This window comes from Saccharomyces paradoxus, chromosome XVI (genome assembly GCF_002079055.1).
Source record: "Saccharomyces paradoxus chromosome XVI, complete sequence".
NCBI classification, from domain to species: Eukaryota; Fungi; Ascomycota; class Saccharomycetes; order Saccharomycetales; family Saccharomycetaceae; genus Saccharomyces; species Saccharomyces paradoxus.
In genome coordinates, this window is record NC_047502.1 from 441,646 (window position 1) to 468,592 (window position 26,947).

Consider the following 26,947-nt stretch of genomic DNA (forward strand, 5'->3'; position numbering starts at 1 on the left):
TTTTTTATTAGTTTTCTTGTTTTCTATTATCAGAAGCGTTTCGTTGTATTGCTTGGCAACCCGCAATTGCTCTTTTTCTTCTCCTTTTTGTTGTTGCATTTTCTTTTGTTGCAATATACAGAACATAGAAACTCAAAAATAAGATATACGTTTTGTACGCCATGTCACAGGGTACTTTATATGCTAACTTCAGAATCAGAACTTGGGTCCCAAGAGGTCTTGTCAAGGCTTTGAAGCTGGACGTCAAGGTTGTTGAACCAGATACCGCCATTGAACAGTTTGCAAGGGACTTTCCTTTGAAGAAAGTTCCGGCTTTCGTGGGTCCAAAAGGCTATAAGTTAACCGAGGCCATGGCCATTAACTACTATTTGGTAAAGCTTTCACAGGACGAGAAAATGAAGGCTCAACTATTGGGTGCTGACGATGACTTAAATGCTCAAGCACAGATTATCAGATGGCAATCGCTGGCAAACAGTGATCTCTGCATCCAGATCGCCAATACCATTGTCCCCTTGAAGGGCGGCGCTCCTTATAACAAGAAGAGCTTTGACTCTGCCATGGACGCTGTTGGCAAGATCGTCGACATCTTCGAGGATAGATTGAAAAACTACACGTATTTGGTTACGGAAAGCATCTCCTTGGCCGACTTGGTGGCTGCCTCGATTTTCACCAGATACTTCGAGAGCCTATTCGGTACCGAATGGAGAGCTCAACATCCAGCCATCGTGAGATGGTTCAATACCGTCAGAGCTTCATCATTCTTGAAGGACGAGTACAAGGATTTTAAGTTCGCTGACAAGCCATTGAGTCCCCCACAAAAGAAGAAGGAAAAGAAGGCCCCAACTGCCGCTGCCAACCCCTCAAAGAAGAAGGAGGAAGCCAAGCCGGCCGCTACTGAGACTGAAACTTCTTCTAAGAAGCCAAAGCATCCATTGGAATTATTGGGCAAGTCAACTTTCGTTTTGGATGACTGGAAGAGAAAGTACTCCAATGAGGACACTAGACCAGTTGCTTTGCCTTGGTTTTGGGAGCACTACAGCCCAGAAGAGTATTCCCTATGGAAGGTCACCTACAAGTATAACGACGAATTGACTTTGACTTTCATGTCTAACAACTTGGTCGGCGGTTTCTTTAACAGATTGTCCGCCTCTACCAAGTATATGTTCGGTTGTCTAGTTGTGTACGGTGAAAACAACAATAACGGTATCGTTGGTGCGGTTATGGTTAGGGGTCAAGACTACGTTCCAGCTTTCGATGTCGCACCAGACTGGGAATCCTACGACTATGCCAAGTTGGATGCAACTAACGACGACGACAAAGAATTTATCAACAACATGTGGGCTTGGGATAAGCCGGTTTCCGTCAATGGCGAAGCAAAGGAAATTGTTGACGGTAAGGTTTTGAAATAATCCCTGCCTACCATTCTTCATGTAACCTTTTATTCTAACATATGCTAGGTAGTTCTATCTATATATTATTTATGACACAATACAGGGTAACAAAATATTTTCGCACTGAAACTCGCGCAGAAAAAAATGGTGATTTTCCTCTTTAGGTCTTGGTTCATTGTTATATAATGTATGTAATATATACATTATAACAATGATTAGCTTTTTTTTTTTCAATCTAGAGAATAGAAGAAGTAACTTAGCGTGTGTTCCGTTGAGCAAAGCAGAGCAATAAACCTTTCGTATTCTCTAGGTTGCGGGGTTTTTTCCTGTTGTGATGACCGAAGAAACTATTACTATAGACTCTATTTCAAATGGGATACTGAACAACCTGTTAACCACGTTGATCCAGGACATTGTGGCTCGGGAAACTACTCAACAACAATTGCTGAAAACAAGATATCCGGATCTTCGTAGTTATTATTACGATCCGAATGGTTCTCTCGATATTAATGGACTACAGAAACAACAAGAGTCGTCTCAGTATATCCACTGTGAAAATTGTGGCAGAGATGTGTCCGCAAACAGGCTGGCAGCTCATTTACAGAGATGTTTGAGTAGAGGCGCTAGACGTTGATAGTAGGTGGCGATTATATGGGTAATTGTAAGGACAGGGACAGATTTTGGCCCCTATTGTGGGGGCACAGGTTCGTAGAAGAGGCGGTATGCTTACATGTTAGGCTGCATTTCCGCGCATAGAAGTTCATGCAATTATGTGGTAGCACCTCAAAAAAGAAAAGGGGAAAAATATTTAGCTAGTCATTATATGTCTTATAATGGCACCTCCATATATAATGTTAAACGATACCTCGCACTTCGTTATGTACATGACTTGGGCGCATTGATACGCTATCTAACAGAGCATTGATTTACCTGCATATTACTGCAATATGCTGCAAGTCACGCCTATAAAATACGATCATTAAAAGAATTCTTAGCTCTTCTTCTGTTGTTCTTGTACCTATATACCCAAATAGTCTGCTGCGAGCAGCAGCTCTAACGACATTTCAGTCGGTATTTCAAACTCTGGAATCTCATCATCGTCCTCGCTAATGCCGCTGTATTTGAGACTGTAATTTAAATATTCCACAACCTTCGCTAGAATATCAGAATCAAACTGCTTGAGTTCTATCCGGCCTTTACTTTCCTTGAAGAGCCCTTCAATCATAGCTTTTAACGTAGGTGAAACCATCGCAGCAGATCGTGATATTTCATATTCTTTGTCGTCTTTTGACACTAGCGTAACATGATCTTGAGACATTTAACTATGGTTTGTTTTTCATTGATTTCTGGCAAAAACACAATAGAAATAGTTCGCTTTACTTTTGTCTATTTTTGACTTATTTGCGTTACCTTTTTTTTTTTTTTTTTTTGGCTTTAGGAAACTATAATAAGGCACCAGGTAATGGTATCGCATTTTAGAGCCAGTGTAAAAATGCTAAACCTGTATTTCTAATGGTAACAAACGATCATCTCTACATCAATTAAGAGGAGAAAGAAAGAAAGAAACAGTACAGACTAGTAGGCTGTCTTTTGTTTCACACTAATAAAATGAAAAACCCTAGCTTTGACTGGGAAAGATTGAAAGATGTATTTTATAGAAGCAGAGCCATTGGCGAATTAAAATGGCCAACTCAGTACGAGGACTTCAAATGTGCCTTGTCATTAACCGTCATTGCTGTAGAAATTCAAGACTTTATACAAGTATACAATTATTTTGGGCAACTGTTAGGTAAGATCAATTTGCAGAGAATTCATGAAGATATAATAAAGTTTGAGTTCGATAAAGATGAGAAGCTGACACTGGTTACGAAAAACTGCGTCAAAATTGTAAAAAGTTGGTCCCCATTGACGATAGAAAGTATCCCGTTGCAAGACTCAATCATTGATACTATCTGGGACTACCATAATGGAATCATGTTGCTAACAAAATCTCGTGATATATACAAGTTAAACGGAAATGAATGGGAACTCCTTTATGAAAACAAAGATAAAAAATACAACCTATTAACAAAAAATCACTGGAGTTGCAATGACGACACCATCATTTTACTGGATGTTGACCATGTGTATCAAGTGAGTACCTCAAATGGGGCACTATTGAAGTTAATCGCAGATTCATCGTGGCACAAGGTAAAGATCTCATCTAAAGGGTTTATTTGCCTTTACAATATGAAGTACAATAAACTGCAAATATTCAAAGATCCAGTAAGAATACTAATGGAGCACAACTTGGATTCTACACCAGATGATATATGCTGGTGTGGCAACGATACCGTTGCGTGTTCTTTCGAGGACGAAATCAAATTATACGGGCCGGATGGTTTGTATGTAACATTTTGGTATCCTTTTACTGTAACCAACCTGAGGGCAGAGGTTGACGGCCTGAAGGTTATTACGACAGAAAAGATTTACTTTTTATCAAGAGTACAGCCTCAGACTTCTAATATCTTTAGAATTGGATCAACTGAGCCAGGTGCAATGCTTGTTGACTCATTTAGTTTACTGGAGGATCACGCACCCAAAGCAATTGAAATATTGAAGAATTTTGTCCTGGAGAAGGGTGTTCTGGACTGTATTGCTGCTGCGATAGATGAATTCGAACCCAAACTACAAAAAATGTTATTGAACGCAGCATCGTATGGGAAGGCTTCTTTGCAGTATAAGTCTTTTGATGCAAGTATATTCGTAGATGCCTGCAATACGATAAAATTATTAAACTGCTTTAGAAGTTTTGGTATTTTTTTGACAGTGGAGGAGTACAAGGGTATCACCTTGAAAGGTGTTCTTGATAGGCTGTTGACATATCACAGATATTACGAATGTATACAGATATGCAAATTGGCTAATGAACAGTTTCTTTTGGGATACGTGTTTACTGAGTGGGCAAAGGCTAAAATTAAGGGCAGCCCTGACATAGAAGATGACGAATTGCTCGAGATATTCAAATCTCGCCTAAGTGTTATAGATGTGACGGGTACAGTGCAAATGGTTGCTATTGCGAATGTTGCATATCTAGAAGGAAGATTCCAGTTATCTCGGGATTTAGCTTTGTTAGAGAAGGACGAAGAAGCTAAAATTGAGCAACTGTATAATCTTGATGATGATAGTATAGCACTAAAGGAGTGTATTAAAGTGCAGAATTCTAGCTTAACAATTTCATTGCTCATTGCACTCTCTAAAAAGCTAACAAATTCCCAACTGACGAAGCTTTTGATCATTGATATGTTCAACAACCCCTTGTACCTCTACTACATGAGGATGGATAAAGCCTACTTGTACGATTTTTACCGCCAAACGGACCGATTTATTGACTTGGCTCACGTATTACTGCAGCAGGGAAAAGAACAGCAATCTTTGCACAGCTTTTTACCGCAAATTAAAGACCTCTATAGCAAAGCACAAAACAGTGAATCGGCCAGTAATGTCGTAGAACAACTTCAAAGACAAGAAAAATTGTGGGTATACCAGGAATCATTAGGCAAAAGATTCGGTATCTCATTCACTAATATGACTCTAGATCAAACGCTTTCAAAGTTAATCGAAACAGGACAAGACAAACAAGTGAAAGAAATAGTTAAAAAGTTCAAAATAAACGAAAGAAAGCTGTATCACTTAAAATGTAGAACATTAGTTCAAGCCAAGAGGTTCGACGAACTACTACAGTTTGCTCGGTCAAGGAAATCACCAATTGGTTATATGCCATTCTACACATACTTAAAAAGCAGAGGACATATAAATAAAGCTACCCCTTATGTTAATATGATACCTGGCCTTTCTTACCAGGAAAAGAAAAAGCTTTATATGGACTGTAAGAGCTTTCGTGATGCAATTCAACTAGCAGGAAAGGAAAAAGACATTCCGGGCCTAAAGGAGATATATAATATTATACCTTCCAATGAACCAGAATTAAAAGCACTTGCGAATGAAACGATGAGCAAAATATAGAGCAGATATCCGTTATAGACACATTGTGAATCCTTAGCCTTTTATTGAATGATTAATTGCTGCCATTATGTACGTGCCGTTATTTAAGTTAGTTTCCTATAGGGTTACCCAAAGAACGGCGAAGGAAAAAAAATAATTTTCACTGAAAAATTTCAAGAGCCCATCTCATCTCATCGTTTACTTTAAATTAAATACTATATACAAGGCACTCTATTAATAAAATAGTGAGATTTCTTCAGGAACAAGTAAAAAACTATTATTGTCACTAATCTATAAAAGTGAGATGGAAGAAACAATAGAAAATGTTGAAGTATCTACGAGTAATGTCTCAAAACAAAATGACGACGGCTTAGACATGAAGACTTTGTTTGTAAGGTCTATTCCCCAGGATGTCACAGATGAACAGCTGGCCGATTTCTTTTCCAATTTTGCTCCGATCAAGCATGCGGTTGTTGTTAAGGACACCAACAAAAGATCTAGAGGCTTCGGGTTCGTTAGTTTTGCTGTAGAGGATGACACGAAAGAAGCGTTAGCTAAGGCCAGAAAGACTAAATTTAACGGACATACCTTAAGGGTAGACGTTGCCAAAAGAAGAGATCGTTCAAAGAAAACATCAGAAGGGGTTGAAAAAAGTACACCAGAGTCTTCTGAGAAAATAACAGGCCAGAAGAATGAAAATGAGAATGACGCTGACGATGAAGACTCCATGTTAAAAGGTAAACCAAAGCTAATTATCAGAAATATGCCATGGAGTTGTCGTGACCCGGCCAAATTAAAAAAGATCTTTGGCAGATATGGTACCGTCGTGGAGGCTACTATTCCAAGGAAGCGTGACGGTAAATTGTGTGGATTTGCGTTTGTTACTATGAAAAAAATCAGTAATTGTAGAATTGCTTTGGAAAGCACCAAAGATTTGAAAATTGATGGCAGAAAGGTGGCTGTCGATTTCGCTGTTCAAAAAAACAGATGGGAGGATTACAAAAAAGCCCAGCCAGAAGTCAAGGACAAAGACAATAATGAGTCTGAAAATGAAGAAGAAGAAGAAAACGATGACGAGGGAGAAGATGGAGATCAAGAGGAGGATAGACAAATAGATGAAGATTCAAAAAAAAAAGAACCAACACGTACGGCGCAAAACAAAAGGGAAGACTTTTCCGTTTTTGTTCGTAACGTCCCTTATGATGCTACTGAAGAATCTTTGGCTGCACACTTCAGTAAGTTTGGTAGCGTTAAGTACGCATTACCTGTTATCGACAAGTCTACAGGATTGGCTAAAGGTACTGCCTTTGTAGCCTTCAAAGACCAATATACGTATAACGAGTGTATCAAGAATGCGCCTGCGGCTGGCTCTACTTCTTTGTTGATAGGTGACGATGTCATGCCTGAGTATGTATATGAAGGTCGTGTTCTATCCATTACCCCAACTTTAGTAAGAGAGGACGCTGGTAGAATGGCAGAAAAGAACGCCGCCAAAAGAAAAGAAGCCCTAGGTAAAGCTCCAGGTGAGAAAGATAGACGTAATTTATATTTGCTGAATGAAGGTAGAGTTGTTGAAGGATCAAAGATGGCAGATTTGCTGACTAATACTGACATGGAGATCAGAGAAAAATCTTACAAGTTAAGAGTGGAGCAACTGAAAAAGAACCCTTCTCTGCATTTATCCATGACTAGATTGGCTATTAGAAATCTTCCTAGAGCGATGAATGATAAAGCATTAAAGGCGTTGGCTCGTAAAGCTGTTGTCGAATTTGCCACGGAAGTTAAAAACAAGGAAAGACATCCATTGAGTAAGGAGGAGATTATCAGATCCACGAAAGAAAAATATAAGTTCATGGGTCCAGACGAGATTGAAGCTCAAAAAAAGAAAGACAAAAAAAGTGGTATTGTAAAGCAAGCAAAGGTTATTATGGAAGTTAAAGGGTCGACTGCGGGAAGAAGTAGAGGGTACGGTTTTGTAGAATTCAGAGATCATAAAAACGCTCTGATGGGATTGAGGTGGTTGAATTGTCATGCTGTTACCACTGATGAAATTTTAGAGGGTTTGAATGATGATGAAAAGAAACAGGTAGACAATGACTTGGGCAAAGGGAGACGTTTGTGTGTTGAATTTGCGATTGAAAACTCTAACGTCGTGAAGAGAAGAAGAGAACAATTGAAGCAAGCAAGAACCAAGAGAGCAAGACCAGATAACGAAGATGCAGAAGATGTTGGAGAATCTGAGAATAAGAAGCCAAAGAAAGAAGAAGGGACAACGGCCATCAACTCAGACGACAAAAAAATGGGTGATGATATAAAGAGGATAATTGGATTCAAACGTAAGAGAAAGCACACCAAAAAATAAAAATTGAGCCATATTTATAGGAATTTTGATTTGTATTCTTTTACATATGTACATTATATTTTAAAGAGTAGATAGATGAATCTCTAACTTACTTAAAAGTCTTTTATGTCGTTATTTTAGCATAATATTTCCACGCGAAGTGTAAGAAATTCAGTATACATACTGCCCGGCATCTGGACCAAAAGGTCGTGTCGACTATGTGAACTATTTGCCAACATATTTCTAGTTTAATCTAGAGTCACTCCATTATTTTTACCGGAATATTCACTGTATTCATGTTCTCATTGGCTCTAATCAAGACATTGAAACTGTATGCAGGTTTAAATATTATAAAAAAATAAAAAAAGTTTAATGAATATAATAGTGACAGTGCTCATGCAATAAAAATCTAAATTATATAAAAATAGAAGCCTATCTTCTGTTTTTCTTTCGAGATGGCTCATCTGATGCATTATTTCCTGACACTGCAGCGGCCGCGGCTGCTGCGGCGGCTAGGATTCTACGGTTAACACCGAGTCCACCTAGGGCATTCGCAGCGGCACCTGCGGTGATTCCTGACGCTTGTGTGTTGCTTTTCGTTCTTGATCCGAGATTCATGATGTCATTATCGTTTGTGTGAATTCTTCTTGCCGGGTATTTATAAGTTAGACCTTCAAACACATTCTCACTAACAGGAATGTCACTTTCCGTGAAATAATTATGTTCCAAAGCATTAAATGCGTCAATCCTTTTAATTGGATCATAATTTAACAAGTGGTAAAGCAAGCTTAATGCATGCTTGTCTCTTCCTCCCGCGGAGTGATACCATGTAGCCAGATTATCCCTATACTTCGGAAACTTCGTGATTTGATCATACTCTGGATACTTCTCCAAATAAGGCCAAACTTTTTGATCTGGAGTTCCAAGAACTTCCAAGATTCTTTGTAATTGATTTACTTGGAATGGAACTGTCTTTTTAGAGTCTAGCTTAGCTTCTTCACCTTTAAATATGGGCTGCAACCCAATCAGTTCTGCAAAAATACAACCAACGGACCATAAATCAACTGCAGGAGTATAGTGCCGTGCTCCCAACAGTAACTCAGGTGCACGGTACCATATGGTGACAACCACCTTATCCCCGGTATAAAGAGTTTGCAGCATATTATGAAATTTCCTAGCCAGGCCTAGATCACCAATTTTAACGCACCCATCTATGGTCACCATTATATTTGCAGGTTTCAAATCACGATGAAGTACCCAATTTTGATGAAGATAAGACACACCATCTAAAAGCTGCCACATAATAGATCGAACCATTCTTGGCGGTATCATCCTTTTTTCGGGATGGGAATGGAAGTGGATAATTTGTAGCAGATCATGCTCCGCGTATTCGTATACCATATGAACACATTTCCTTTCCAGAAAAATTTCCACCAATGTTGTTAAATGCTTATTATGCAATTCTCGACATAATGCCATTTCCCTACAGGCACTCTGAGAGATACCTGTATAATGCAATTGTTCAACACCGTCTTTCTCTGTTTTGAACTTCTTAATGGCATAAAATGCTGTTAACGGTTTCTTAGTAGGAGTTTGTTTTTGAGAATTATATTGAGGAGATGCATCTCCTCTCGTAGTTCGTATCCTTCCGGGAGTTATTCCCTCATCCTTTAGCAAATTTCTTCTCAACGTGTTTGTAGTCGCCTGCAGGTCCATTGAAGAGTTTGATTTTGGTTGCGCGCTATCAAACTGCGGAATTTTCGCATTGATACCATTCATATTTGAGCCATTAGCTGAATTAATACCAGAACTAATACCAGAACCAATCTGTCTTTTTGCTTTGTAAACTTTACCATATGTGCCCGCAGCAATGTAGCCAATAACTTCGTATTTTTCTAATACAGATACCCGCATTCTATCTTTTCTTGCCTTATAAGGTCCAATGGTAAAAACATCATTATTGGCCATTAACATCGGGGCTTTTCCGTGCACACTTCCGATTGTGTTTTTCTTTCCCACAAACGATTGAGATTGCTGCTGTCCTTGTACCTGCATAGGCCTTTGGTACATTGGCTGATAGGAGTTTTGTGCTCTATCCTTGCCATTATACATTTCTCTCTTTTCCGTCAAAAACTAGGCGGGCCTTAACTTCAATTAGGAAACAAAAAAACTATCTTCAATATATCTTTCCCGCCTTTTCTCTTTCCTCTAGGCCCCTCTAGTATCCTTTTTGTCAGCGGTGATTGTGGGATAACTTCTAAGTACTGTAGCAGGAAAACGAAGCGCAACTTAACCCACACCACGTGATTCTTTGAGGCTTTAGATGTGTGATACTTATTTCACTGTTAAAAAAAGACTATAATTTCCTCTTATCAAAACTCTCTGAAACGAAACCATAAGTATATATAACACATATATAACGAAGTACAATATATTGGAAATCTATAAATCATATGCCGAATCCGCAGCTTCAATTGAAAACAATAATCCGTCTTTGGGCCAGAAAAAAAAAGAAAAAAAAGCTCTATTTCTTAATAAGGTGCTTTAATTTTTGAAAGGGAAGGAGCAGCCATTTCCCAAAATATGGGGCTCCCCAGATACTAATGAAAATGCGTACCGGATATAGTAATTTTACTGTAACGTATGCTATTGTGCCAGATAAAATCAGCTTGTTTTTGTTGAGACATTCCTGATATCTCTTACCAACAAATTTCTCCATAGCTGCATGACAGCTCTCCATTAACCCATTTAAGAAGCTAGGCAGTTTAAAATCATCAGAGAGGTCGAGGTTATAAAGCAACCACCATAATAGAAATAGTGGCAGTATAGCTGTTAGCTCATGCAAGATGAAGAATGATGTAAGTGTTGGGACCGTACCAGCCTCACTGAGGCGGTTGAAATAATGTGAAAATTTAGGATTCTTGTTTAACCTTGTCAAAAGTCGTGATTTAGAAAATATTCTACGTAGTCTGTCCTCCCTTCTTTTCACCGGATCCACATTTCCAGATATGGATCTAATTTGGGTTGGTCCGCCAAGTCTAGTGCCCATCAACATGGTCAATTGCACTGGTCTCTTAAGCACGAGCTCCAAAGGTCTATTAAAAATAAATCTGGAGCTCGTCTGTAATTGAAAAGGCCTAAAGAAAAACTTTACCACAGTCATATTTCTGGGGAGCTGCTTTGGCATAACACTTATTTCTGCATAGTTTCTCTAAAGTAACATTTTTATGTTCCTCTTCTTTCCTTCTTGTTCGTATAACGCGCTGAGAGTTAGTAAGAACAATAGGCCGAGGCCCTGCATCAAAATCTTGGTAGGGACGTGTTAAGAAGCCACTGATAAGTACAAGAGTTTTTCTATTTCATAAGAGCCAGAAATTGGCATTTTTATATACATGAAATGTACATGTCAGTCAAGACACTAGATGATCGACAGCTTCTTTACATCTATCACATAATTTATCCTCTTCTGCTGAGCTAGCTTTCCAGCATCTAGGGCAGTCGTGTTTTTTGCTTCGTTCAATCAAAATTTGTACATATATTCCACTTCCCAATTCAATGGTTGGTAGACTGTTGTGATCACTGTCTATCTGCAATATATCAACAGCAGATGATTGCAAGATGTCGCAAAGTTCACCAGAACTGAATGGGAGGTGATGCTTGGTGAAAACGGTAACGTGGCTTTGTGTAGTTTTGGTGACACCTTCTTTTTGACTCCAACTCCTAAATTCTTTCTGAAACTGCCTTAAAATTTTCAGTTCAAACTCTTCAAAGGAGGTGATGGTGTCCGTATTTGTGTGGAAAAGTGGCCACTTTCCACGTATCGGACTAATATTTATATGTTCTTTCCCTTGTAACCATCCTTCTGGTACGTAATTCCATACTTCTTGGACCACAATGGGCAAGATTGGCGCAAGAATTGCCCTGTATGCATTTAGTATATGGAAAAGTGTTGTTTGGACCTGCCTTCTTGTCAAGGACGATATCTGATCAGAATATAAAGTGTCCTTTGAAATATCAAAATAAAACGCCGATAGCTCGTTGTTTAAGTGATATTGTAGAGTAATAAGAACCTTAGAAAAGTTATAATTTTGGTAGTACTCTCTTGTCGTTTTTAGCAGCTCATTTATCTTATACAAGGTATATTGATCAACACGGCGTAATTGCTCCACCGGCAAAAGGTTGAAATCTTGGGACTTCTGTAAATTACTCAATAAGTAGCGAAAAGTTAATCTAATTTTTTTCAAAGCTTCTCCCACATGCTTCATCACAGTTGGACCAGCAACTATATCAGTAGTGAAATTCGATTGCGCTATCAGATACCTCAACCCGTCAACGCCTAAAGCTGGTAACCCTAATTTTCCGTCACCCCGAATTATTGCTTCGGCAGAAATTGTATTTCCCACAGACTTTGACATTTTCAGACCATTTTCATCCAAGGTAAAACCATGAGTAATCACTTCCTCATATGGTGGAACAGGTACATTACTTGATGCTACTTTTGTTAACAGTGAACTTTGAAACCACCCTCTATGTTGATCAGATCCTTCCAAACAAACTTGGTACAATGGGGATGGAAGTTTTGTCAGTCTTAAGCTCTTTTCATAAAAGTCTTTGATTACACTCCATGACGACCCACTATCAAACCACACATCCATGGTATCTTGAGAACGGCAGTATTCATGTGCCACTTCGTGATATTTTTCCGGTAACCATTCTTTCATGTCATTATCTTTATTGTTAAACCATGAATCAATTCCTTTTTGTTTGATTTTTTCTATGGCATGCCCCAAGGTTTCAGAATTCATCAAAATAGAATCCGGTTCGCTCTCCTTGTAAAAGCTTAGTATAGGGATGCCCCATGAGCGTTGTCTAGATATACACCATTCATTTCTGCTTTTAATAAAGGATGAAAGCCTTGGATAGCCCCGTTTGGGACAAAACTTGACGCGTTCGATACTTTCCAGAGCCAAATTCTTTACGTCGTGCAGATCTGCAAACCATTGCGGGGTGGCTCTTATTATGACAGGTTTCTTGGATCTCCAGTCGTACGGATAGGAATGAGTGTATTCGTGAGATTTATAGAGTAGATTAAGGTCACTTAACTTCCGTAGAATGATTTTTGCGGTTTCGACATCCAATACTTGTCTACCTTGTGTTGGGTCCTTTTCATCTCTCATGATTGTTCTGACGGACTGAGGAAGTTCATTTAATTCGTAACGACCCTGATGGTCCACGGGAGAATAAATTTCAAGCCCATTTTGCATACCAATCAGATAGTCATCTTGTCCATGTCCTGGCGCTGTATGAACCAATCCTGTCCCTGTACCGCTGGTAACATGCGCACCATTTAATAAGGGCCTGCTAACATTATCGTCTATTAAGAGGTTTTGATAACATAGCCCATGCATTTGAGTTCCTTGGAATTGTTTGATTGTCTTGAATGAGTCAATTGGCAGACCCAATTCGTCAATGGAGTCTGTCTCTACAACCATCAGTTCATTGTTTACGCGTAATAAGGAATAAGAAAAATCTTGGTTAAAACAGATCGCTCGATTAGAAAATAGGGTCCATGGAGTACTGGTCCAAATCAAACAGTATATAGGTAAGTTGTTTGTTATTCCCAGTTTTTTGCACAGATCTATCTCAGATTTCTTTTCAAGAGGAAATTTGACATAGGCGGCAATGGATTTATGGTTTTCATTATACTCCAATTCCCCTTCTGCTAAAGCTGTTCTAGTTTCTGTACCCCAGTAGACTGGTTTGTTCTGTCTCTTAATCAGTCCTTTTTCAAACATTTCTTTAAAAATATTTAGTTGATTAATTTCATAGTCTTTATTCATCGTTAGGTATGGTGTTTCCCAATCTGTCAAAATAGCGAAATGTTTGAAAGTTTCCCTCTGCTTCTTAATTGCCTTCTGTGCATGTTTTAACGCCATTGACCTGATTTTTAAGGGCGATATTGATTCGATCTGTTGCACGCTCAAATCCTTCAATGCTTTAATCTCAATGGGCAATCCATGACAATCCCAGCCAGGCTTATAAAAAATATACCTTCCCTGTGAAAGTTGATATCTATTTATAATATCCTTCAGAATTTTATTCAGAGCATGGCCGAGATGTAGGTCGCCGTTTGCATAGGGTGGTCCATCATGCAAGATGAATAACTTTTCCTTGATGAATTTTAATTTCTCATCAGTTGTATTAAGCTCTGAAAATTCTTTGAAGAAATCACTTAGTTGCTCCTTATAAACTAACTGAGAAGATTTTGGTATTAATTCCCTCAGTGTAATGTCTAAATTTGATCTACTAGGGAATTTGGTCTTGGGCAAGTTCAATGTTTTTTGGTAGGCATGTTTGGCAAGATATCGCTTGTTAATAATGCTAAAGATGTGTTGAGGCTGAAGCCTAGCGCACTTCATAGGTAGTTAAAGATCGTTTTTAGTATATTGAGTTCATGTGACTTTTAACCTTGGTCCATTATATTTGCTGTTTTTCTGCGTTTCTTAACTCGCTGGCGGAAAAAGAATTCGACATTTTCAAAGAGGATTTTATTGTTTTCAAAAGTGCATTATATGGGGCGACACATCATCGCCATCCATATTAAACATTTAAAGAATACGGGGTAGAGTTATTCACTCTGGGAGATGCTGAGTGAGGAGTATAATTTAGGCAGTGCGAATAACATGACATCTGCTGAGTTGTCTTTGAGACACCAGAAAATGGTGTTGAAAAAGTTTATGGTAGCACAAGTGACTAAGGGGATTATGCAGCGATATGCGAGTCTGTTAGTGAGCATGTCTAGTGATGATAGCAGTACGATTACTGGCACAAATCATTTGAAGACAGCCAAATTCTTAGAAATAATCCTTCACAGAGCCAAATCATCGCATTTACAGTTCAAAAAAGTCTGTTGTATTGTTATCAAGTTTCTAGACTGCTGCTTGAAGGAAACTAACTATATGAAGTTTTTGAAGTTCAATTTGCACAAGCTAATTGTAGCCGCTTTCATATTAAGTGTACCAAATGTTGTAGGCGATGACCGCGATAGGATAACCACAAGAAATGAAACTTATCATTTCTATTCCCAAATAACAGGTTTGTCACTGGAAGAGGTGATAAATTGTTGTTCCATTGTGAGGCCCGTACTTATTCGGCGGAGTAGACAACAACGCAGGCAAATGTTGTCTCGGCGTGATCAGCATTCCTATTTCCCCAGAGGTACTTTTATGAATTCCCATTCACCAGCATCGCCTTTTTTCTCTGCGAATAGGTCAGCTGATGATCTGCATGTACATACAAATGCGTACCCACTTCGTAATCATTCCGATGGGGAAGACCATCACAGGCGGTGGGAGCATGGGGAAGCACACAGCATGGAGGCGGATGCCGGTACATATCGACATACCACGTTTATCCCGGATACACCAAATGTTTTGCATTCTAGATCATTGATTGAGTGCGGAATCGAACCCGCCCAGGCAAGTGACTCTAGTGAATGGTCGGGTCAAAGTAACGGATATGTTTTGGGAACAGAATTACAGGAGTTTAACAACATTGGTAAAAAGTTAGTTCAAGATTCTTTTAGGATAGTATAGTAAAGTATAGTTTATTGTGCTGTTCATTATTCAAGAGTCTTTTTTTATTCGGTTTATATTTACTTGAGTTCATGGCAAAGAATACATGTATAATTAATTATACACAAAAAAAAATTTTGAAAGGGAGCTTTCAGAGAAGCAGGTATATAAATGTGACTTCTCTCCAAATCTATAGAACCATATTTTGCCGCCATTCTTTAGTTTAAAAATTTGCTTGCTCATCTGGTTTTTTTTTTTGTCTAATGAAATGTATAACATGGGAAGGAAAAAAAAAGCCGTTCCTTCAATACATGAAGAGCATTAACTATTAACGAGCTGGGCGCATATACATAGTCGGTAGTCTATATGTGCATATGAAACCGGCGCAAGACATGAATGTAGATGAAGTATTTCTCAAACAGGCGGCAGAAGCTATAGCGGTAACCTCATCGAGTCCCACCCATACGGACCCCATAATACGGGAACTGCTACACAGAATTAGACAATCCAGCCCATTGAGTGCTGTTATACCAGCACCAGAACATGTTTTAAACGCTGGGGAGCCAGAAAATATGGCCGTAGACCTTATAAGAGCTCCAGAAATACAAACAAAAAGGACGGGAGGTAGTAACCATAGCAAGGAAGGTGTACAGCTCTACAGCTGTGCGAAATGCCAGTTGAAATTCAGCAGAAGTTCTGATCTGAGGAGGCATGAAAAAGTGCATTCACTGGTACTGCCGCACATCTGTTCAAATTGTGGCAAAGGGTTTGCCAGGAAGGATGCTCTGAAAAGACATTCTAATACATTGACTTGTCAAAGAAACAGAAAGAAACTGAGTGAAGGTTCGGACGTTGACGTGGATGAGCTCATCAAGGATGCGATAAAGAATGGTACCGGCTTGTTGTAGGGCAAGAGGAAAACATACTTTACCGTCAAAATTAGCACATCTACACATACATATATAGATAGATATATACTTTAGCCATTGAAGTAAAGTAGAAGAAGAAAAAGAAGAAGGTTGTAATATTCCGCCAGGTTTAGTAAGATGTTCTCTATTCTTGTGAAGTTTTTTGCGCACAAAATTGGTGACGTACAAGTCCATCATTTCACGTGTATAGTATAGTGTGGTATGTTCTTTTTTTTCTCCATTTTATTTTTCCTGCAGAAAACAGTGTTTATATTATATGCCTTAGATATGCTAAAAAAATGAAAAAAATGGAACAAAATATATGTTTTTTTTATTTAACGTTAAAATTAAAGATTAAATTATTTATTCGACGTCAGCATCAAAAGTTTGGCCCTCAACTAACTCTGGAATAGCTTCATCCTTCTTTTCAGCGTCGGCTGGAGCTTTGGCTTCGTGCTTTTCCATTTGGGCGGCCAATTGGGACAAAGCTTGGATAGCTTCAGGGCCCAATTGAGAGATGATACCTGGGAACAAGTCTTGCAAGTTCTTTTCCTGTGGTAGACCGTAGAATACAGAAGTGTTGTGTTGAGCAGCAACTTGGACACCGACTTTGTTAAAGTGCATGACCTTACCGTCGTCCTTGAAAAAGTTGGCTTCAGCAACGTTGTCAATGGTGACAGCGTGCAACTTGGCTAATTGACTTTGCAACTTGGTGTCGTCCTTGTTGGCACCGGCAGAAGAGCCTGCCTTCTTGTTAAGCTTTCTTCTGGTACCACCAACTTTGTTGTTAGCAGACAACTTTTGTAGCTTAGCTAATTTTTCTTGGTCAATTGGCATTATGAATTATGAGTCGCGTCTGGTGTGAGATGTTTTGTTCTTAGACGTCCCTAGAAAGAATATTCGCTTTCTTGTTACAAAGGAGGGGTCACTACTTAACAAGCAATTGCAGCTGTTCCCACTACGAAATCTTCCAAGGTCAACGAAAAAATTCAAAAATTTTCTGCTTTTTTTTTTCAACGTCGGCCGTATTGAATGATTGTATAATAAACTCCGAGTATCCCATTACCCTGAGTTTGTCAAAAAAGAAAGCTGTGTCCCTTACCCGTCCGTTCCTGCCAAGAGATTAACTAATAATACGCTTTTCCTTGAGTCATAGGTGAGTAAATAAAGCTACAACTATTACCCATTTACTACGGGTAGTCTGCGATCAAGGACCCAGACATCAACGGCTTAAGCGCGCCCATTTCTCGCCATATTGCTTAACATTTTAGTACGAGTGAGAATTAGGGAAGTTGATAATAAAATAAAACATGCGAAAAAAGAGGAAGAACAGCCGTAAGAAAAAAGAAAAAAACGGCCCAAGGTATTCTTTACTCTAAAATCGTCGAGGGAGGGCAAAAGAAATTTTTTGTTTAAGGGAATTGCAAAATCAACGATTGATGAAGTAGCTTCCTCCAAAAAAGGGCGGACAGACTTCGCTCAAATGATCGTCGAAGAGAGAATTAGTTATCGGTGGAAACATATTTGTAGGTACATAATAATGAATTTAACTTCTTGTTGGCGTCCCCTAAACGTAATTGGCGGTGTAATTATATTTCGTTATATAAAGGTGTATTATATTTTCCTTTCCCATCTACTCTTTCTTCCAGTATTTCTTGCTGTACCACCTAACCTATTCAAGCTACCGGGCTTTTTTAATACATCTATTCCTTTTTCTTTTTTTTCGTTTTTTATTGCTGTGTGCTAGTACAATTTAAGCAAAAGGAAACTGTTTTGCGTTATGTCTTCCACTGGAGCAAAGCAATACAATGAGAAGCCCTCGAAAGAGTTCCTCGATGCCAGCGAAGGCGATAATCCTGCGAATAACTCCGCTGCTGCTTCGTCATCTTCGTCTTCTACATCAACATCCGCCTCGTCATCGGCTGCAGCCGTTCCACGGAAAGCCGCAGCCGCTTCTGCCGCTGATGACTCGGACTCAGATGAAGACATAGACCAATTGATTGATGAACTACAATCCAACTATGGTGAGAGTGATGAGTCTGGTGAAGAAGAAGTGCGCACCGATGGAGCACATGCTGGCCAAAGGGTTGTTCCTGAAAAGGATCTTTCTACGGACCCCGCATATGGTTTAACTTCGGATGAAGTGGCCAGAAGAAGAAAGAAATATGGGCTAAATCAAATGGCTGAAGAAAATGAATCGTTGATTATTAAGTTTTTAATGTTTTTCGTGGGCCCAATTCAATTCGTTATGGAGGCAGCTGCTATTTTGGCAGCCGGTTTGTCTGATTGGGTCGATTTCGGTGTTATCTGTGCTTTACTGCTATTAAACGCGTCTGTCGGATTTATTCAAGAGTTCCAGGCAGGTTCCATTGTGGATGAGTTGAAAAAGACGTTAGCTAATACTGCAACAGTCATTAGAGATGGCCAACTGATCGAAATTCCGGCTAATGAGGTGGTTCCTGGTGAGATTTTACAATTGGAAAGTGGTACGATTGCCCCCGCAGATGGTCGTATTGTCACTGAAGACTGTTTTTTGCAAATCGATCAATCGGCTATCACCGGTGAATCTTTAGCCGCCGAAAAACATTACGGTGATGAGGTGTTCTCCTCGTCCACTGTGAAAACCGGTGAGGCTTTTATGGTCGTTACTGCGACTGGTGACAATACCTTTGTCGGCAGGGCAGCCGCCTTAGTGGGTCAAGCTTCTGGTGTAGAAGGTCATTTCACTGAAGTTTTGAATGGAATTGGTATTATCTTACTTGTTCTGGTCATCGCTACTCTATTGTTGGTCTGGACCGCATGCTTCTATAGAACTGTCGGTATTGTAAGCATTTTGAGATACACATTAGGTATAACTATCATTGGTGTTCCAGTAGGTTTGCCAGCCGTTGTTACGACGACCATGGCCGTCGGTGCAGCTTACTTGGCTAAGAAGCAAGCCATTGTTCAAAAGTTGTCTGCTATCGAATCCCTCGCCGGTGTTGAGATTTTATGTTCTGACAAGACTGGTACTTTGACCAAAAACAAGTTATCTTTACACGAGCCATACACTGTTGAAGGTGTTTCTCCAGATGACTTGATGTTGACCGCTTGTTTGGCTGCTTCCAGAAAGAAGAAGGGTTTGGATGCTATCGATAAGGCCTTTTTGAAGTCCTTGGTTGAGTATCCAAAGGCTAAGGATGCCCTGACTAAGTACAAGGTTTTGGAATTCCACCCATTTGACCCTGTCTCCAAGAAGGTTACCGCCGTTGTAGAATCCCCAGAAGGCGAAAGAATTGTTTGTGTCAAAGGAGCTCCATTGTTCGTTTTGAAGACTGTCGAAGAAGATCACCCAATTCCAGAAGACGTTCATGAAAACTACGAAAACAAGGTCGCTGAATTGGCTTCTAGAGGGTTTCGTGCTCTAGGTGTTGCTAGAAAGAGAGGTGAAGGCCATTGGGAAATTCTAGGTGTTATGCCATGTATGGACCCACCCAGAGATGACACCGCTCAAACAATCAATGAAGCTAGAAACCTTGGTTTGAGAATCAAGATGCTAACCGGCGACGCCGTTGGTATTGCCAAAGAAACTTGTAGGCAATTAGGACTCGGTTCAAACATTTACAACGCAGAAAGATTAGGTCTAGGAGGTGGAGGTGATATGCCCGGCTCAGAGTTGGCTGATTTTGTTGAGAACGCCGATGGTTTTGCTGAAGTTTTCCCACAACATAAATACAGAGTTGTTGAAATCTTGCAAAACAGAGGTTACCTGGTTGCTATGACCGGTGATGGTGTTAACGATGCTCCGTCCTTGAAAAAGGCTGATACTGGCATTGCTGTCGAAGGTGCTACTGATGCTGCCAGATCTGCTGCTGATATTGTTTTCTTGGCTCCTGGTTTATCTGCTATTATTGATGCATTGAAGACTTCCAGACAAATTTTCCACAGAATGTACTCTTACGTTGTTTACCGTATTGCCCTGTCCTTACATTTGGAAATTTTCCTGGGACTATGGATTGCTATCTTGAACAACTCTTTGGATATTAACTTGATTGTTTTTATTGCTATCTTTGCAGATGTTGCCACTTTAGCAATTGCTTATGATAATGCCCCTTATGCTCCTGAACCTGTAAAATGGAACCTACCAAGATTATGGGGTATGTCTATTATTTTGGGTATTGTTTTAGCCATAGGTTCTTGGATTACTTTAACCACCATGTTCTTGCCCAATGGTGGTATTATCCAAAATTTTGGTGCCATGAATGGTGTCATGTTCCTGCAGATTTCATTAACAGAAAATTGGTTGATCTTCGTCACTAGAGCGGCTGGACCATTCTGGTCTTCTATTCCATCATGGCAATTAGCTGGTGCCGTCTTCGCCGTCGATATCATTGCTACCATGTTTACCTTATTTGGCTGGTGGTCGGAAAATTGGACTGATATTGTGTCCGTGGTTCGTATTTGGATCTGGTCCATCGGGATTTTTTGTGTATTGGGGGGATTTTATTATATTATGTCCACGTCTCAAGCCTTCGACAGATTGATGAATGGTAAGTCATTAAAGGAAAAGAAGTCTACTAGAAGTGTCGAAGATTTTATGGCTGCTATGCAAAGAGTCTCTACTCAACACGAAAAAAGCAGCTAATAATGCTAAACACCAACCATGTGTTCTTTCTGCTTTTGACCTCTTTTTTGGTTTTCCTGATCTTCGTTTCAATTTTTTGATATTAATGGAGCCAATACGTTATAAAAGGGCACAGTCAGCAAAAATCTGATTTATGCCCTTCAATTATGCTCTATTTGATTGATATCTTCGACATGATGCTATAATCTGAAACCTTCACACACGTTTCCAGATTAAGTTGCACTATATCTGTCAATTTTATGACACACACACACACACACATTGGAAGCAAGCCGGCCTTTTTCTTGACTTGATGCCAATTAATCTGTTTAAGTTAGTTTTACGTTCTTTCTTTTTTCTTGACTGTTTTCCTCTTCAAAAAGAAACCACGCAACTTTCTCCATAATAAAGCACAAATCCATCAACGCGGTGAAATGAACGTATAATTTTTTTTCGAAACATTAAAGTAATATAATTTTTAATTCTTAATAAACATATAATGCACAATTATTTACACACAAGTACATTGCTCGTTTTTTTTCAGTTTCTTCTTTTATGTCGTTATTTCACTAATCACGTTATTATCACGCGTTTGTATACATCCGGTTTCTTCCGCGTGAAGTCCAACACTATGAGAAATCTAATGTCGACAGTAATAAAGAATTGTTTTCTATCATGGATCCCACTATATCAAAAAAGTGCACGTCAACTTGCTTAAACTATTATGAGATGTCTTAGGCATAACAAAAAAGAGAGAGCGGTGCAAAATAAACATACCGTCGGATAAAAAGTATTGCCATTATCATCAGTGGCAAGATGCAAGGTACACACGGGTACCAAGTGATAATGAGCAAAATAAACCTGGTTTCATTTATATCTATACATACTGTAACCTCTTCGAGTCGTATATATCAGAAAAGACAGAGGGTTTAAAATGGCTATTTATTGATGAGTCAATAATTCGAACTAATGGTAAAAAGAAGAAACAATGGGTGGACAGAGACTTTATCCTATGTAAGATAGGAATGACGACCCGGAAAACAGTAGATTCAAGACTTTTGGAATGGCAAAACACATGCAAGCATCCGGTTATAAACTTGACGCCAGAGAAAGTCGATAAATTATATCAATTGAAATTGAAAAGTGGAAACAAAAATATCAGGTCAAACAAGCTATTGCCCATTTCATTATCGAGTTTACAAAAAAAAATGGAGAAACTCTTTATCAAAGATGAAAATTATTCACACACGTCCTCCATCCTGGACCGTAAAGTGCCAATTCTTCGCACTTATAAAGATGGTGGCTTTTTCATTAACGGAAAAGGCTCAATGAAGCTACCAGATATCGAAAGTGCTATTCACAAATTTTTATGGAAGAGATACGGGAAAGGATTAGTTTACTGTTATGGATGTGATCCGACTGGAAAGAAGAGGCATACAGAGTGGTTTAACGTGCCTGTATTAGAGCTACCGTCGGTATTGAGGATTATTGATTCTTATTGTTTTGGAGGAGAATCCTGTTACACTTGATTTCATTAAATTATCTTCACCCGCTTTAAATAAATCATTAGCCATCATAGAATTTGTAATGGATACCTTTTTTTTGAATTATTTATATAAATATATGTCTTCAGCACTATTACCAGTGGTGAATAAACTGCAACGCTTTTAAGTAAATGAGTTTTTAAAGCCAGTTATTAAAAGGATGTCACCAATTGATCTCTTGCTTCCGAGAATGGTATCGCCATATCTTCCTTCAAGTAGACATTGTACAAGATGTTTCGAAAAATTTGGAGAAAGTATTTTCCAATGTTCTTCACTTTCAAAGTTGGGCAAATATGCGAGTAAAGTTTTAACCTTGAAATTATTATCCTTCAATTTGAGCTCTGAGGTTATTCCATCGTGGAAAGAGTTTATACCACATTTGGAGGTAATAAAATGCGTACCTGATTTTGACGGTTTTAACGTCAATATCGTTGATATATTGACAATATAAAACCCCCTTCCTTTTTCTTGAGCTTCAACGTGGACCCTTGGAAAAAGATTACTTAAGCAGAATTTGGTTATCAATATTACGCTTTGTAAGTTATACCTAACAATTTTTTCGAACTCACACAGCGATTCATCATCAAGCTTCAGAAATTTGTCTTCCTTGAGAAGGGTCGATTTGATTCCTTCTTGCATGTTGTTGATGAGCACTGTAGGATGTATTTCTAAATTTTGAAGGCTAAGCATGGATTCTTCAATGCACCCTATGTCACTGAAATCTTTGCAAGAAACAAAAGTGTACAATTTCTCATTACTTTTTGCGCCTATACCATTAATATCGTCTGTGGTGTCAACATTTATAACTTTTGTGTGATAATCTTTGATAAATGTTTTGCAGAGCTCGATACCTAGCTTGTTTGAAGAACCGCCGATAATTAGTACTATATCATGGCTAGGATGGAACTTTTTACCTAAACCGACATGTTCATAAAAATTTACGAGGGCTTTGTGAATTATTTTCTTCATGCCAGATTCTTATGCTTTTTTCCTAAGTGTCTTGTGCTTTAGGCGTACGCAGATTTTCTACGGTTTCTTTGTGCGTCACAAATGTGTATATCTTATTGAGTCACTAATTTGAATATATGTGACAATATAACGGGCCCTGCAGAAATAAGGATACCGCACTTGTGCGGCTGAAAAGATATACCTTGTTTTCTTCACTGTGAAGGTTTTAGTAAGGCAAGTGCTATAGCCATTGACATGTTGCTCCCATCAGCATTTATTAGTATCTTGCATAATTCCAAGAGCTATTGTTCCAAGGATGTTATGACACGATATGTTGGTAAGGAAGACATATTTTATCAAATTAAAGGTACATACAGAAAGTAAAAATGATGGATACTTAAATATGTGTAAAGCTATAGTACAAAAAAAATAACACAGGATGGTCCAGTTTTATTTGTTCAAACTACAAAGAGAAAATAATGATAGTGAATAATTTCAGGTTTTGTTAAATACCAATTCAAAAACCAACCGAAAACAGAATAGTAGCCAAATCATAAATAAAATAGAACCAGCGACAACCCAATTCTACCGCAAAAACAAGTCTAAAAAAAAATAAATAATAGAAAAAAATTAACAGATACAAAGACAAAAAACAAAACTGTTTACAAAACATTTACATGCGTGTCCATTAAGCTGTCGAAGGATATTATCTCTTTGATTTATTTTTCTTTTTGAATAAGCCAAATCTCTTCTTTTTACCGCCAGTTTTTTCCTCGTTATCACCATTATCGGTAGTAGGCGAAGCCATATCCGCCATTTGGCTTGATGAAGATAAGGTTGGGGTGCTTGGGGCTGAGACAGAGCCGGTAGGAGGAGGTGCCATATTTTTAGGATCATTTATATCCACAGTGCTGCTGGTGTTATTTGTAAACTGCATTGCATTATGAACTACCGAGCTAGTAGAAATATCTGGGTTGCTACTACTGTTATTAACTTTGTTGTTATTATTTGCTACTTCTATCATGGTACTCGAGCTAAATTGCCTTTGAGTGGGAACGTGGTTGTTTAAATTGGAAGGAGGAACTTGGTTAAAGGCATTGTTTGGTTTGGCAGCATGAGGCATATTCAGCTTGTTTTTGGATTGTTGTGATCTCAATCTATTCTGGTTTACGATGCTATGTGTTGGCATTGAGCTTAAACGAGTTTGACTTGAATTGTTTTGTGGTCTTCCAAAATCACTCATATTTATACTGGAGGGATTACCAATATTAGGCATATTGCTATTCCTATTCTTCCTACTTGTGGGTTTGATAGAGTGTGAGTGATAAGGTTGTACTTGTACGGATTGCTGTGGCTGCTGCAGAGGTAAGGAAGGAGGTTGTTGCGGATCATATGCAGCCATATTTGAAGAAATTGGGTCTACGAAATTTCCGGCAGATGCAGGTTGAGGAATAGGTCCATTAGTGCCGTGCATTCCTCTACTATTAGAGCGAATGTTTGCAGACTGTTGCAATTGAGGGAAAGAGGGTTTTCTTGGAACTGAGTTATTGTTATTGGTAAACCTTTGTTGCTGTAATGCTCTTTTCTGGAACTCCAATTCACGCTCTTGTAGCTCTAATTCCTTTCTACGGAGTTGTAATTCGCGCTCTTGCAGTAATTTGTCATTGGACCCATTATTCTCTGCAAAAGTTTGTGAATGTGAGGATAGTGGAGAATTGATCTGTGGTTGAGAGCTTACAGCAGCTGGTGGAGATTTCACTGGAGAGTCGCCGTAGTTTACACTATATAATGCCATGTCTTCGATATCCCTCAAATTTGGAGTTCCTGTTGCCTTATATTCATTTGTATTAGATTGGTCTATTGCTTCAGTTGGGGTTATGACTTCATCTGACGCTTGAGTCTGAGTCTGGATTTGAGCTTGAGCTTGAGCCTGGGCCTTTAAAGTAACTTGATGCTTCTCCTTTAGTTCGTTAGTTTCCAATTCATGTTGCTTGGCCTGCATAACTAACTCTTGTCTTAGTTTACCAATTTGACTCTGTAAGGTGGAAATTTGATTCTGCAAAGTTAATTCATTTTTCTGTGATTTTTGCAAGCTTTGTAAAACTTGGGTTTTTTCATCCGACCTGATAAACCATTTGGATTTACCATTATTCAATCTTTCAAATTGGGACAAGACAGAGTATAAGAATTCTAAGTACGGAGTCTTGATACCAAAGTCATCGGCTAATAAAATAGTTTGTAACAGCAGGATATCGATATTTAAAGGCGTTGTTTGATGAATGAAATGATAAACCAATGCAGGTGGCTTATTGGTTGATTGATAAGAATCCTTCCATAGAGATAAAAGGGCGTTTTCATTATCATAACTACTGTTTAATCTCGCACCCATTGTCTTTGCTACGGTGATGATTTCAGTGACCAGCCCTGATATTAAAGGTTTGGCAATGATCTGCTGGTCCAAATCACTCGGGTTTTCTTGTTCAAACATGATTAGCAACGGATCGAAACAAATTCTGGATATTGCCAGCTTCCATTGTTGTGATAAAAATTCAATCGATGAAAAATTACACAAATTGATTTTTATATTGGAAAACAATTTGGCAAATAGTTTTTCAAATGTGGTTAATAATGTTATAACGCCCGATTGGTATTTCTCAGTGTTGGACTTACTTTCACCGAGGTATATAGTATTCTCGTTTGCAGTACTACGAAAGTGCTTAAACTGGTTTGGACCAATTTGACGAATATCCAAATCAGTTAAAATACTGAAAACGTTTACATGCGGAGAATCCATTGATAATTTAACAAATGGTTCCAATTGGATGAAGCCGCTGCTTTCTAAGAAAATTTTAGTGTTTGAATCGATTATGGAAGTCAATTTGGACGCCAACGAAGACAATTCCTGTAAAGACTGAGCACTCATAATGATAATGTCAAAAATGGCTCCGCTGGATTTGGAGTTCAAAGCTTCAGTCAAGTGCTCGATGGAAGTGAAATGATTTTCCAATTCGAACTGGTCTTTGCCGTAGTATTCAGTTTCGATTTCAAATTGACATGATTTTGAATCGTTGACGTGGTAAAGGTCTATATTCTTGGCTAGTTGAAACCTTGAAGTGTAGAACAAGATATTCGGGTTGTTCCCAATAGCTAAAACTCGAAGTGAGGAAGACGACATAACTGGAGCGTTTGTGAAGGCAGACAAAGCGAATGAACGAAACTGATCGTGGTGGTAAGCTTCAGACTGTTGCAGTTGTGTGTGTGTGATGAAAATGAAAATAAAAAGATAAAAAGGAAGAAAAACCAGGGAACGGACTGGCAACTATTTTTCCCCTTTCTGTTTATTCTTGGTTTTGCTTGCTTTGTTCTGATCAAGCACCAAAAATAGCTGAGTTGCTACGAACAAGAAGGCCAAGAATAAAAGTGTTCTTCTCACTAATTGACTGTTTAAAAATAAATAAACAAACAGGTTCAGAGAAACAAGAATAAACAAACCGAACGCCAACGGAAAGAACCGACGTTGTGTTTGCGTTCACGTTTTGCTCTCCCACTTGACACAACACGAAGACCGAAAACAGCTTTGGATGCATACACCGATCGTTATTCGAGAGGTTTCCAGTTTCCTTTTTTTTTTCACTCGCGGTATAAACGAATGAA

At 38.7% G+C, this 26,947-nt stretch overlaps 15 protein-coding genes across 15 annotated transcripts; 8 read left to right on the forward strand and 7 right to left on the reverse strand.

Annotated features, from left to right (window-relative positions):
- Positions 1–161: 161 nt before the first annotated feature.
- On the forward strand, positions 162–1,409 carry CAM1 (translation elongation factor EF1B gamma; the record flags this gene model as incomplete). The annotated part of the gene is made up of 1 exon (XM_033913824.1): positions 162–1,409. One exon carries the CDS (start codon positions 162–164, stop codon positions 1,407–1,409), a length of 1,248 nt encoding a protein of 415 aa, XP_033769715.1.
- A 316-nt stretch (positions 1,410–1,725) lies between these two features.
- Positions 1,726–2,025, forward strand: SGF11 (SAGA histone acetyltransferase complex subunit SGF11; the record flags this gene model as incomplete). The annotated part of the gene is made up of 1 exon (XM_033913825.1): positions 1,726–2,025. The coding sequence occupies one exon, from the start codon at positions 1,726–1,728 to the stop codon at positions 2,023–2,025; it is 300 nt and encodes a 99-aa protein (XP_033769716.1).
- Positions 2,026–2,409: 384 nt separating this feature from the next.
- ELC1 (elongin C) lies at positions 2,410–2,709 on the reverse strand (the record flags this gene model as incomplete). The annotated part of the gene is made up of 1 exon (XM_033913826.1): positions 2,410–2,709. One exon carries the CDS (start codon positions 2,707–2,709, stop codon positions 2,410–2,412), a length of 300 nt encoding a protein of 99 aa, XP_033769717.1.
- Positions 2,710–2,999: 290 nt separating this feature from the next.
- Positions 3,000–5,396, forward strand: VPS16 (tethering complex subunit VPS16; the record flags this gene model as incomplete). The annotated part of the gene is made up of 1 exon (XM_033913827.1): positions 3,000–5,396. The coding sequence occupies one exon, from the start codon at positions 3,000–3,002 to the stop codon at positions 5,394–5,396; it is 2,397 nt and encodes a 798-aa protein (XP_033769718.1).
- Positions 5,397–5,679: 283 nt separating this feature from the next.
- On the forward strand, positions 5,680–7,737 carry NOP4 (mRNA-binding ribosome biosynthesis protein NOP4; the record flags this gene model as incomplete). The annotated part of the gene is made up of 1 exon (XM_033913828.1): positions 5,680–7,737. One exon carries the CDS (start codon positions 5,680–5,682, stop codon positions 7,735–7,737), a length of 2,058 nt encoding a protein of 685 aa, XP_033769719.1.
- A 411-nt stretch (positions 7,738–8,148) lies between these two features.
- Positions 8,149–9,828, reverse strand: SSN3 (cyclin-dependent serine/threonine protein kinase SSN3; the record flags this gene model as incomplete). Its single annotated transcript, XM_033913829.1, has 1 exon — positions 8,149–9,828. One exon carries the CDS (start codon positions 9,826–9,828, stop codon positions 8,149–8,151), a length of 1,680 nt encoding a protein of 559 aa, XP_033769720.1.
- Positions 9,829–10,240: 412 nt separating this feature from the next.
- Positions 10,241–10,879, reverse strand: MRX11 (Mrx11p; the record flags this gene model as incomplete). Its single annotated transcript, XM_033913830.1, has 1 exon — positions 10,241–10,879. One exon carries the CDS (start codon positions 10,877–10,879, stop codon positions 10,241–10,243), a length of 639 nt encoding a protein of 212 aa, XP_033769721.1.
- A 247-nt stretch (positions 10,880–11,126) lies between these two features.
- Positions 11,127–14,135, reverse strand: ISM1 (isoleucine--tRNA ligase ISM1; the record flags this gene model as incomplete). The annotated part of the gene is made up of 1 exon (XM_033913831.1): positions 11,127–14,135. The coding sequence occupies one exon, from the start codon at positions 14,133–14,135 to the stop codon at positions 11,127–11,129; it is 3,009 nt and encodes a 1,002-aa protein (XP_033769722.1).
- Positions 14,136–14,360: 225 nt separating this feature from the next.
- On the forward strand, positions 14,361–15,311 carry SPAR_P02260 (uncharacterized protein; the record flags this gene model as incomplete). The annotated part of the gene is made up of 1 exon (XM_033913832.1): positions 14,361–15,311. One exon carries the CDS (start codon positions 14,361–14,363, stop codon positions 15,309–15,311), a length of 951 nt encoding a protein of 316 aa, XP_033769723.1.
- A 353-nt stretch (positions 15,312–15,664) lies between these two features.
- On the forward strand, positions 15,665–16,198 carry MET31 (Met31p; the record flags this gene model as incomplete). Its single annotated transcript, XM_033913833.1, has 1 exon — positions 15,665–16,198. The coding sequence occupies one exon, from the start codon at positions 15,665–15,667 to the stop codon at positions 16,196–16,198; it is 534 nt and encodes a 177-aa protein (XP_033769724.1).
- Positions 16,199–16,561: 363 nt separating this feature from the next.
- EGD1 (Egd1p) lies at positions 16,562–17,035 on the reverse strand (the record flags this gene model as incomplete). The annotated part of the gene is made up of 1 exon (XM_033913834.1): positions 16,562–17,035. One exon carries the CDS (start codon positions 17,033–17,035, stop codon positions 16,562–16,564), a length of 474 nt encoding a protein of 157 aa, XP_033769725.1.
- A 943-nt stretch (positions 17,036–17,978) lies between these two features.
- PMA2 (H(+)-exporting P2-type ATPase PMA2) lies at positions 17,979–20,822 on the forward strand (the record flags this gene model as incomplete). The annotated part of the gene is made up of 1 exon (XM_033913835.1): positions 17,979–20,822. The coding sequence occupies one exon, from the start codon at positions 17,979–17,981 to the stop codon at positions 20,820–20,822; it is 2,844 nt and encodes a 947-aa protein (XP_033769726.1).
- A 1,004-nt stretch (positions 20,823–21,826) lies between these two features.
- SPAR_P02300 (uncharacterized protein) lies at positions 21,827–22,330 on the forward strand (the record flags this gene model as incomplete). Its single annotated transcript, XM_033913836.1, has 1 exon — positions 21,827–22,330. The coding sequence occupies one exon, from the start codon at positions 21,827–21,829 to the stop codon at positions 22,328–22,330; it is 504 nt and encodes a 167-aa protein (XP_033769727.1).
- A 138-nt stretch (positions 22,331–22,468) lies between these two features.
- Positions 22,469–23,314, reverse strand: SRL4 (Srl4p; the record flags this gene model as incomplete). Its single annotated transcript, XM_033913837.1, has 1 exon — positions 22,469–23,314. The coding sequence occupies one exon, from the start codon at positions 23,312–23,314 to the stop codon at positions 22,469–22,471; it is 846 nt and encodes a 281-aa protein (XP_033769728.1).
- Positions 23,315–23,999: 685 nt separating this feature from the next.
- Positions 24,000–26,468, reverse strand: SVL3 (Svl3p; the record flags this gene model as incomplete). Its single annotated transcript, XM_033913838.1, has 1 exon — positions 24,000–26,468. One exon carries the CDS (start codon positions 26,466–26,468, stop codon positions 24,000–24,002), a length of 2,469 nt encoding a protein of 822 aa, XP_033769729.1.
- Positions 26,469–26,947: the final 479 nt, after the last annotated feature.